Source organism: Echinops telfairi, unplaced genomic scaffold, assembly GCF_000313985.2.
Source record: "Echinops telfairi isolate 266 unplaced genomic scaffold, ASM31398v2 ScPeMD7_1;HRSCAF=3_0, whole genome shotgun sequence".
NCBI lineage: Eukaryota > Metazoa > Chordata > Mammalia > Afrosoricida > Tenrecidae > Echinops > Echinops telfairi.
The window spans coordinates 19967246-19979128 of NW_022103896.1; the positions used below are offsets into that span (position 1 = coordinate 19967246).

The window sequence follows — 11883 nt, forward strand, 5'->3', positions numbered from 1 at the left end:
ACAAAATGGCCCGGAGCCCCGTCTGTGACTACACAAAGGACACGGAACAACCAACTCCCAGGAGCCCCACGTCCACAGCCACCAGGCAGAGGTGAGGCAGGCCTCTCCTCTCCATCTTCAACACATCCCTTAGTCAGCAGGATGCCGAACATTTCAGACTTGGGAGGTGAAGTCCCCTAATTCGGTACCAACTATTATCCCCCTGGTGAGAGAAGTTGTAAGCACACCGTTTTGTTTTCAATAGATACCGTTGACTGGCTGGCATCTCATCGGACCCATAGATTAAAAAAAAATATTATTTTCATTAAGCGAGAACGCTAAACTTAATAACACAAAGTCACAGCTGATCACACGCCGATAAGACCAGGTTTATTTTGGGCTGTCGGGCAAGTACAGAAGTTAAAAAGAATATTTTACAAAATGTACAGTTTAAGTTACATAAATATTTTAATGATGACATTAGAGAAATGTACAGGTGTCATTTGGTAGCCTATCGTGCATCCTGACAAGTGAGATACATGTTTCTGTACACATAGATCATGTTTGCGAGTTTTCATCATTCTGGCCCGAGGGTAAGTTTTGGGCATGTCTACGATATTTTAGACATGCCACCGGGAGAGGGCAGTTTCTGGGCAAGGACATCAGGCATGGTAAATTAGAGGGGCAGTAGGAAAGAGGAGGCCCTTCGGCAAGATGGATCGGCTGCAGCCAGGGGCTGCAACATGACCATGATGATGAGCGTGGCACAGGGGCAGGCAGTGCTTTGCTTTGTGGTCCACGGGGTTGTAACAAGTATTTTCTGTTGCACATGAGTTGGAACCTACTGGATGGCACCCAACAACAATAAGATGCTTCTAAACACACGGACTTGGTGGTGGCTGCACACCAAATAACTGAATTTGCTCGTACTCAAAATTCCATCCAAAGAACATTGAAAAGTATCAGGGCTTAAGACTGAATAACTGAAGTGCTTCAGAACTCAGTTTACTCAACCCTAAGATGAGAGGGTTCCTACGGATGCCCTCCTCTGCTGCTGCATTAAAAAGCCGCCGCTTCCAGGACAAAGAAATGCAAGGAAGGTCCCAGCCCGCTTGGTTCAAAGCAGAGTTCTCTGACTGGCTTCTTTCTATGGAGAGGAGTCAATCTGGCCATTTTTGACAGTCATTATTTAATGAACAAACTTGCCATCACTGCACATACGGCATCATCTAGTGAACCAAAAATGGATCCACAGACTAACTTAAATCTCAAGTCAAAGAGCTCTCTGTTACCTCGGATCTTAATCTGGAATGTTCAGCATTGAGTACCCAGAAGGAAATCTCCACCAAGCATCCTCAACTCAGACCTTAATATATGCCTGGAGAGACATTTGCGGGACGGCACGTTCAATATGCTTGCGAGCATTATTGTGCGGTTTCTTAGCGTGACGCTTCCTGGGAGTGGCGATTGTCTACACAATATAACATGAGTGTAAGAGATATATGCTACAAAGTAAAACAGATAACTGATTTCTCAAAAGCATAGGCATTCGCATTGGAAAAAAACACACCACCGAAAGGGAAGTCATCCTGAAGCCATATTGTGAGCTTACTTTCATTCAAAGTTTACAGTTTATGATATTGTTTGATAAGGGGGAGAAAAAGGGCAGGTATAAGGGTTCTCACATCACTGCTGGACGCATGATGCACAGGTGGGTTCTTCTGGTCACCTGGTGGTGGGTCATGCAGGAGCTACACCTGGCCTCTGCAGGTGAGCTTCGCAGGGACAGTGTCTACATCTCCCCTCTGCTGTCATTGGGTTCCAGCTCTTGGAGGATGGCCCCATTGTTCTGAGGACAGTTGGTGTGACAGGCACAGGTCCCGATGACCATCACCGGCTTCTTGACCATTTGTCCTGGGAAGCACCGGAACTCCACCTGGATGGTTTTGGTGTTGTGCGGGGTGCAGCACCGGCCATCGCTGCAGACGCCACAGAACCTGGGCTTGTAGGTGTGCACGCTGGTGCAGTTCTTGAACTGCAGGTGGATGGCTTTGAGTGACTTCTTGGTGCGCAGGCACTTTTTTCCTCTCTAAGAAAGAAGCACAGAAGTCATGCGTGGAATGGCCACTGTCCCACTGAGAAGCGTGCGAAAATCTGCTAGCTGCCTCGCCAATAGCCTTGCCTTCTTTGCAAAAGAGCTTGGGTGGCGTCTTGGGTTATGAGCTGGGCTGCTAATTGCAAACTCAGCAACTCATTGGGAGATGGATGAGACTTTCTGCTGCTGGAAGGGTTTATAGCCCCTGACACTCAAAGGGACCATACTCCACTCAGTATGGTCCCTGCGATTCACAGTTGACTGGATGGTAGTGAGTTTGGCTTTGGTTTTCCTCTTTGCTAACAGAATGTGAACTTTGTTTGTGAAATGGGCTCAGTTCACAGTATTTCTCTTCCCCAGACCATGTGGGAGCTTGGAGAGGCCTGCTGACAAAGATCTGGCTGGAGAAACGAAACCTCTCAGAAATCCTTTGCTTTCCTGACAAATTCCTTCTTCCTTCCCCCATGGTGTTTCCTTTCTGCCCGCAAAGCAGACCCCATACCTCGGGCACAACTAACTGATGACCATGAGGTGACAAAGGAAGTAGAAGGAAATGCCATCACTTTTGAAACTACCCTAATGGGGCTTTGTGTTATTTTTTAGTCAAGTGTATTCTTAAGTGTTACACAGAGAAAGGGAGTAAGTGTGGAATTCTTGCACACCATAATATTTGAAATGCTTTCTGACATTTACCCGCTAAGAGCAACGGGATCGGAGAACATCCAATATGTGAATTTGTTTGACTATAACACCCAAGTTTTCTCTTATATTGTGACCACAAGAAATTCTAAGGCAGTGGGATTTGAGATTATTTTCCATGAAGGCAAAGCAATATAGAGTTTATTTAAAAATCCACTAACAATGCTTAATGGGGAAACTCAATATTGATAATTAAGGAGAGCTAAAGCTATGTGTATTTCCTCATCTGCCAGTTTGCCTCAAGTCTCCATTATTTTCACCTTCCCACCTCCTTCGAATTACCCCCCACGCTGTCGGGTGATTAGACTTAGGATTCTCTTATATTGGCGGCTTTTCATCTTTAGTGCGCAGTAGAACTACCTACCTCAAACCAAAGTAAGGGTCACTTAGTTGATTCTGACTCATAGTGACTCTATAGAGCCCAGTAGAACCGGCTTCCGAGGCTGCAAATCTTTATGGAAGAGATGTTGATGTTATCAGGTGCTGTCGAGTCTGTTCCGACTAATAGCAACCTCATGTACAACGGAATGGAGCACCACCCACTGTTCTTACGTTCGAGCCCATCATTGAAGCCACTGTGCCAGTTCATCTCGTTGAGGGTTTTCCTCTATTTCGCTGGCCCTCCATGTACCAAGCATGAAGTCCCTCTCCAGGGACCGGTCTATCCTGACAACATGTCTCAAGTATGTGAGATGAAGTCTGGCCATCCTTGCCACGAAGGAACATTCTGGGTGTGCTTTTCCTAGAAAGACTTTGTTTGTTCTTGTGGCCGTCCATGGTGCTTTCTGTGTTCTTCCCCAGCACCCTACGTCACACACGTGGCTTCTTCTTCTGTCTTCCCTGTTCTTTGGTGTTGAGCCTTCACTGTATATGAGGCAATTGAGAACACCATGGCGTAGGCCAGACACACCCTAGTCTCAAAGTCAGCGCCTTGTTGTTCAACACCTTAAAGAGGTCTGGTGCAGCAGGTTTACCCAACGCAACGATGGGAGAGAAAGTCTCATCTTTCTCCCTTGGTGTAGCTGGTGGAATTGAAATGCTGACCTTGCAGTGAGCAGCCCAAGGCATAACCCACGATGCCACCAGAGTTCCTTACAATTACTTACAGGGTTTTTTAAAAACAAACATATAGCTGCGCCTCACACTGTGGGCCCAAGCATTTGGATTTCCAACAAGTTCTTCAATGTTACTGCTGGTCTGGGGATCCAGCTTCAGGAAGCACTGCCCTACAGTGTCAGCATCCCCTGAGGATACAAAGCAATGACTGCTTTGCTATTACTTCCCTGGCTTCCATATAAATTCCCTACGTTTCATAGACTTCACATAAATATATTGAATACAATGTTTCCCTGTATTAAACTTGGTGTAAGCGACAAGGGGAGACAACACAGTTTAGGAAAAGAAAGAAAATTTTAGAGACATGAGGTGAAAAATACGATCTATGAAACAAGTTAAACATATTTAAGAGATTCTTGTTTCTTTCTTTCCATATTGAATGCTTATAGTCTACCCAACAGTACAAAAAGACACAAGTATAGCAACAACGGTCTATGTGTGCATGCATGTACATGTGTATGATCGCTGAAATGGGAGCTCTGGTAGTGTAGTGACTCCGCACTGAGCCGCTAGCCACAGGTCAGGGGTTGGAAACCACCGGTCACTCTGAGGTAGAAAGACGAGGCTGTCTATTCCTGTAAAGATGTAAAGATTCAGAAACTCAAGGTCGACTCTGGCCTATAGGGTCTCTATGCATTGAACTCAGTTTGATGGTAGTGGGTTCTTTTGAGGTTTTTATGTGATATGTATATCATAATGTTCTGAACTGTGTGTGTGTGTGTGTGTAGCATTATGGGTACAGTTTTTGCCACAAGGTGTTTGTGAGCACTCTCTCAAAGATGGTAGGAGAAACATAAAGCTAAGATGGACCTCAAAAAGCTTGATAACTAAGCAGTCATCTAATAGTGCAAATATGAGGGGCTTCTTGCCCTTCATTAATAGACAGACATTTTAAGTAATACAGGCTAGTTTTAGCAAGTGCCTTGTACATGTCCGGCATTTTGCAGAACCATTCTATTTAATCCTCATGGCAACCTGGAAGTAGGTGCCATCCACAGCCCTGCTCCACAGGGGATGACACTGAGGCTGAGAGCTTAAGAAAACTGCCCATGATCACCTCCTCGTCTGTGTGGAAAGCCAGGGTTTGAAGCCAGGCTGTCTGGCTCCAGAGTTTACACCCTTAAGTATTAGATGACATTGCCTCAGTCTAGAGCTATGCGAGCCCTGCATTGCTAGGGACTGGTCTTTTTTTTTTGGCCTTGTACAAGGTCACATAGAATGGTTCCATTTGGGCGTTGCATTTATCTGACGTAGGGCTCTGGTCAATCAGAGCTTCTGATCTGTGTGCCTTATACTCAGTGTTAACACTCTGAGTTGAGCTAATTTCAGCTAACAAGAAAAGAAACATGCTGTTTAATTTGGACCATACTGCTTTATCCTGGCAAATGCACTGTTTCCACTAAGCCCTTAAAACTCTTGACCCTAACTCCCAGGTTCCCATTCATTTTGTTCACTAACAATGATGGACCAGGCACGCTATGTACCAGGCCGGCTGATGGGTAAACCAGACAGACATGGTCCACCTCCTGCGATTTCCTCCGAGAGGTGAGGAGAACTCAGGCTGGAACGGACCTTTCTCCAATCATCTATCCTGGGGATATTGAGGGCCCTTTTCTCCAGGAATGGAATGGGGATTGCCACAGAGTTCTGAACTGGGGAAAGCACTTCGGTTGGATGGACCCTACCTCTTCACTTTGGGACTTTCTGAGAGTTCTTGGGCATATTCCCAAACCCTGAAGAGGAAGCAAGGTATAAATCTGCTCCAATTGGATCTGTCTTTCAGCATTCTCTCTGGGTTGACTCCCAGCCACAGCTGACCGGTATTAGAGGAACTTTCTGGAGCCTGGGTTCCGATAAAGCCAGTCCATGCCCTTTCTGATGGTAGGTTCCTCAGGCTCCTTACCTTATCTGTTGGTTTCTCAGGTTCTTGTTGGCAGGGACGCACCAGGCAGAGCTGTGTCTGCTTCACCATCTCACACTGCCGATTCCTGTTGGTGACCCGAGTGGAAACGCCCATGCCGCAGCTCCTGGAACAAGCGCTCCACTCTGTGGTCTGTTCAATGCAGTTGATACTTGAGTCGGAGACTTCAACCCCTAGGGTGGCCTCTGGTCTGTAAGCTACAGGATGCATAAATAAAGATAGCAATATGAAGTAAAACAAGATTCGCCAAGTTGCTTTTATTCCCTTCATTGTTATTAGAAAGAGGGTTTATCCATTTCAGTGCCTACTAAATTCTGGGGGACCCAGGGGGCCTATGTGGATCTCTTTATTTATTAACTCCTAGCAGGAAGACCAGGGAGCCCCCGAGGCAGAGTGGGTTATAAGTTGGGCTGCTAACCACAAGGTCAGCTGTTTGAAACCACTCATTGCTCCAAGGGAGAAAGATGAGACTTTGTACTCCTGCAAAGAATTGCAGTCTCAGAAACTCACTGGAGGGAGTTCCTCCCTGCTCTATAAGTTGAAATCCACTGGATGGCAATGAGTTATTTGTTTGTTTGTTTGTGTTCAGGTTGCCAACATCCATCTGTAGCTATGTCCTAGTGTGGCGGCTTGATATCATTACGATGGTCGAAGCTAGGCCACCAGTATTTCAAATTCCAGCAGGATCCCTCATGGCAGACAGGTTTCAGAAGAACTTTCTGACTAAGGCCGGCTGGGAAGAATGACCTACTGCTCTGCTTCTAAAAATTGGCCAACAAAACCCTTTGGATCCCAATAGCGTATTTTCCAATTCATTAATGCACTATGAGTCCCCTAGGCTGGCAAGTATTCAAAATACACAGTGAACTTGAGCATGCAAATGATCAGAAGACGGGTCAGGACTGGGAAATGTTCCGTTCTGTTGTATATGGGGTCACCGTCAGGGAGCGCTGTCCATTTGATACCACCGCCAACAGGTGACATACTTCTGACATGAGGTCTCTCTGTCTCACTGCCCATGAGTCAATTCCAACTCACAATGACTTCATAGAACAGGGCAGAACTGGCTTTGGGTTTCCGAGACTAGCTCTTTAGGGAGCAGAAAGCCCCATCTTCCTGCTGCAGAGTGGCTGGTGATTTTGAACGCTGACTTAGTGTTCAGCAGCCGGTTTGTAACCGTAGTAGTGTTTTCAACACGTAGACTTTCATATGGGAGAAAACTGAGGCTCCTTCCTCCCATAATGAGCCACAGTCTCGGAAACCCACAGGGGCAGGTCCACCCTGTCCTGTAGGGTTGCTGAGAGTTGGAAATGATTTGGCGATAATGAGTTTGGAGTTTCTTGGGTATTTTTATGTATTAAAAAGGTTATGATAAAATTTTCATTGTGATGAGTAAGTAGGAACTAACTGTTCAAAATAGTGACAAAAGCCCTAGTTTGCTTTTGGGAGGGAAAAGTGGGTGTTTTGGTCGTGGGATACAGAAACTTGGACTTCGATAAAAAGTTCCGTTTTCATACACTGCAAGGGACACATCTCCTCTTCAACACAGTAGTTTTCTCTGTCTGTCAGGCCTGGCTAATAATTTCTGATGGCAGAAGTGATCAGGCTTATGCTCACAAAATGGAAACAGCAACAATAACAACAAACCTCTTTGCTGTGGAGTTAATTCTGCACTTGATTTTAGCCAAAAGGCCGAGAAGCGATAATGGAGTTAATGCTGACTCAAAGTGACCTCATGGGAGTCAGAGTAGAAGTGGGTTCCATAGAGTTCTCAATGGCTGTGATCTTTCAGAACTCGATAGCCAGGTCTTCCTTCTCAGGAACCTTTCTGTGGATTCTAACCTCCCACCTCTTGATGAGAATCTGAGTGTTTAACCATTTCCGCCACTCAGGAATAGACTTCAGCATACTGACAGTATGGATGATTGGGCTGATCAATGGCTTCTAATTTACAGGTCAACTCCTCGGGATCCCTCCCCCCACACACACCCCAGTAAGATTTCACTTGTAAGGTAAAGCAAAAAGAAAAGCACAGGATTTGACTCTTCCTGCAGCACCTGGAAGAGTGACCTTTTTCTCTGACACCTTTCCAAGGACAAGGGACAATTCTTCAGAGGGGCTGGCTGTGACAGGAGTCACAGCGTGGGTGTATACAATGCAGAAAAAGAAGAGCAAATCTCACTCTTATCTTTGTATAGTAATAAAAGTTAAGGTGGGATTAACTTAAAACCAACCAAACAACCCAGTGGTGACCATTCATTAAGACAAACTCAGGTTCATTGCAGAACAAGGCAGGTTCTCTTTCAAAGAAATTCTAACCAATGGACTCAAATGTAGCACCCTTAGTGAAGACCGCACAGAACTGGGCACTGTTTCGCTGGTGATTGACGAGGTTGTCACAGAATCCCAGACAACTGGGTGCCAACTAAGAACAGCAACGATTTATAAGAACTTGTGCGAGTGCGTCTGAGATTTAGCTCAGATTTAAAGACATGATGTGTTTGTTTCCAGAGGGTCATCTGGATCTGCCCCTGAATGGCCCCAAACCAAGGACAGTTTTCTCACCTCCCGCCTGCCTGTATTTATCCTGTAGGCATAAGGACCTGTGTCTACCTCCAGGCACCTGAGGCTTCTCACCTGGTAGGGCGAGGCCTCCCAATCCCTCATCCTCGTCGGGGTCACAGATCCACTTTTCACAGCATTCCCCGGGCACCTCAACTTTTCTTGGAGCAGGGCAGTCAGGCCGGGGCAAGAGCAGGTCGTGGTTGCAGCGTGGCACACAGCCGATCTGCCCATCTCTGCAGGTGCACTGGTACTTGCAACTCGGCTGGAAGGTTTCTCCACTGCGGTAAATGACCCCGTCGAACACACAGTTGTCGCCCTCCAGCACTAGAACATTGGGCAAGCAGGACAGAGAGGATAAAGGAGAGAGAGACACACACACAGGACATGATGCACGGGAGATGCTAAGTGAGGCTTCTGAGTAAAGCTCAAACCCTGAGTGGTTCCAATTCCGATGACCTGCTTTCTTCTCCATCTCCAGTAGAGACGCTCTCATTCAGGTCCTTCTGAGCAAGAAGAACCTTCAACATCATCCCTGTCCAGTTTCTCCCTTCATAGCTGACAAAATGAAATGAGACACCCAGGGTCCCGTAACAATTGCTGCCAGTGATAGAGCCATGTTACAAGCCCCTTTTTAGACACTCCTGGGAGGAGAAACCACCTCAATGGAGTGGGTTTGGGCTGGACTGGTTTTGTGCTGGTATGCCAGAAGCGGACAATTCAAAAGGAAAACGGAGGTGGAACAAGCACTCCATCTTCCTCCAATAGGGTGAACGGTCAAATTGGGCACTCACAGCCATCGAGTCAATGTCGACTTATTTCCACCTTAGGGGACAGGGTAGAATGGACACTTCTGAGTTTCTGAGACTGTAACTCTTTAAGGGACTAGAAAGCCCCGACTTTTTCCGGAGGAGACGCCAGTGGTTTCGAAACTGCCCTGGGATTCCTTGACTTTTAAGCAAATGATCACCATATTTGAAGAAAAGTAGAAGGCCTTTCCAGGAGTCCTGGTGACATAATGGCTACATGTTGGGCTGAAATCTATGTAAGTTCAGCACTTCGAAACTTGCCAAGCTGTCAATTTGGGTCACGATAAGTTGGTATTGACTTGATGGCAGCAAGTTTGAGGTAAAAAGGCATTCACCAAAAAATCCTATCATTGTGAACGAGGGGAAGTGTGGAGTGGAGACCCAAAGCTCATTTGTAGGCAACTGGACATCCCTGACAGGGTCTCGGGGAGGAGACAAGCCAGTCAAGAGTGCAATATAGCACTGAGGAAGCATACAACTTTCCTTTAGTTCTTTAATGCTCCCCCCCTACCACCTCGCCCATTATCATGACCCCAATTCTACCTTACAAATCCGGTTAGACCAGAGCATGGACACGGATACAGATAAGAGCTGGAAACACAGGAACTCCAGGACAGATCAACTCCTCAGGACCAATAATGAGAATAGTGATACCGGGAGGGGAAGGGGTAGGTGAGGTAGAAAGGGAGAACCGATCACAATGATCTACATATAACCACCTCCCAGGGGCACAGACAACAGAAAAGTGGGTGAAAAGAGACATAGGTCAGTGTAAGACATGGAATTTTTAAAAATAAATTATCAAGGGTTCATGAGGGATGGAGGGAAAAAATGAGAAGCTGATACCAAGGGCTCAAGTAGAAAGAAAATGTTCTGAGAATGATGATGGCAACCAATGTGCAAACATGCTTGACACAGTGGATGGATGCATGGATCATGATAAGAGTGTATGAGGCCCCAATAAAATGACTTAAAAAAAAAAAGGCGTTCGCAAGCCCCCTAAGCAGAGAGGCAGTGACCTGCAGATGGTAAATCGGGTGAAAAACCGACCCCCCACCCCCACCCCATGGAATAAGTCGTATGAGCCTGCATTGGCTAGTTGTCTGCATTTACTGTACTTTAACTCGCTGGCTGGCAGAATCTTCCCAGGAGGCTAGCGGCTGCTTTAGGCTGGAAAAGGGCGGTTTCAGATGTGCCAACCAACCTGCTGGAGGGCAGTCATGCACTGTGAGGGTGTGAGTAAGTGTGCCTTCCCATCACCCCCAAGTCTGTCCCTGGAAATACCTAAAGGAAATGACTTCATCGGCCCTGAACGGGTTTCGGAGGCCCCCTCTCTCCAGGGAGACTTTAAAGGATGAATGCTTCTCACTTCTTGGGCAGGTTTCCTCTTTGCTTGGGGCCATTCCCCCCAGTCCACTGCTCCCCAGCCCAAGCCTGGCTCCACACATCACTACTAGACCCTCACTACTTCGTCCTTTCTGAGGGTGCGCATCACCCTTTGGGAAAAGTGTGTATGTGGTGTGTGCGTGCGTGCGTGTGTGCGTGTGTGTGTGTGTGTGTGTGTGTGTGTGTGTGTGTAAGGTGGGGCAGCTCCAGCTGTCTCAGGAGAAGAGGGTGGGAGTGGGGTCGCATTACCCATGCAGATGCCAGTCTGTGCGCTGGGGTCAGCGCTGCGGTCGCAGTATAGGCCGCTGCTCTCCTCGCAGGGCCGCAGCTCAGAGCAGCTCTCGCCGCGCTGGCCGGCGCACACCAGGCAGCAGGCGCAGCCGTCCAGCACGGCGGGCACGCCGGGCGCGCAGGCCGGCGGCGCGGTGGTGGCGCACCGCTCGGGGCACGGCGATGGGCAGTGCTGAGCCCAGGCGACCTGCGGGGCGGGCGAGACAGGAGAGGGAGCCCTCAGTGGGGCCAGTGGAGCGGGGCCAAGCCGTGGCAGCCCAGGGCGAGCGAAGTCCTCCGGCCGTCGGGCGAAGAGAGCCACTCACCTGGCCCAGGCTGTGCAGCAGCAGAAAGGCCAGGCGAAGGCGCTGCTTGGGCAGGCAGAGGCTCAGGCGCGGCGCGCTCGGCATGCTCGGGCGTTCTGCGGGCGCTCGGACCGAAGGGAGACGTTGGGCGCCCGGCTGTCGCTGCCTGTCGCTCCCCGGGTTGCGAGTGGCCGCTCGGCCCGCGCCACCGCGCCAGTTTTTATAGCGCGCTCTTGGGACTCACACCAGCGGGTTGGCTGCGGCGCCGGGAGGAGGGGGATGGCTGGGTGGGGAAGTGGAACAAGCCCTGGGGTTGCCATGGTAATTGGCCGTGGGTGCCGCTCTCCTAAGGGCGCGGCGCCGGGGCCTGTGTGTGCCTGTGTGTGGCGACTGGCTTCTCCCAGGGCTCCGGGAGGGGCTGGGCGGGGTCCCGGGGCCGAGTCCCAGGGTCCTCTTGAACGCGTGGGAAGGAAACGCCCGTTTCCTCCTGCAAGCGGCTTTGCTTTCCCCCAGGACTGAGACACCGCCGCTCCCCAGCACACGCCTCCGCCCGCCGGGCGGGTCCCCCCGGCTGCGAACCGCCGCGCTCTCGGCACGGGGTGCCTGCAGTCTGGGGCCATCTGTGTGCCTTTGGCAAGGGGCCTGGGAGTTTAGTCATCAGGGGAGCACATGCAACTTGGTCACCGTTTAGGGGACTCTTTGTAAGTGAGAGAGAGAGAGAGAGAGAGAGAGAGAGAGAGA

The 11883-nt window shown here is 48.9% G+C and overlaps 1 protein-coding gene across 1 annotated transcript; it reads right to left on the bottom strand.

Moving 5' to 3' along the window:
- Nucleotides 1-347: 347 nt before the first annotated feature.
- Nucleotides 348-11507, bottom strand: CCN3 (cellular communication network factor 3). The gene is made up of 5 exons (XM_004697668.2): nt 11164-11507; nt 10817-11045; nt 8448-8699; nt 5793-6007; nt 348-2068 (listed from the first exon to the last, which is right to left on the bottom strand). The coding sequence occupies exons 1-5, from the start codon at nt 11245-11247 to the stop codon at nt 1772-1774; spliced, it is 1077 nt and encodes a 358-aa protein (XP_004697725.1). The 5' UTR covers nt 11248-11507; the 3' UTR covers nt 348-1771.
- Between the last annotated feature and the right edge of the window lie 376 nt (nt 11508-11883).

Coding starts and splice junctions, on each gene's coding strand:
- CCN3 (XM_004697668.2), bottom strand. CDS start 11,247: ATGCCGAGCGCGCCGCGCCTGAGCCTCTGCCTGCCCAAGCAGCGCCTT. Junction 8,700..10,816: donor ACAGACTGGCATCTGCATGG/GTAATGCGACCC, acceptor CCAATGTTCTAG/TGCTGGAGGGCGACAACTGT. Junction 6,008..8,447: donor GGGAGGCCTCGCCCTACCAG/GTGAGAAGCCTC, acceptor TGCATCCTGTAG/CTTACAGACCAGAGGCCACC.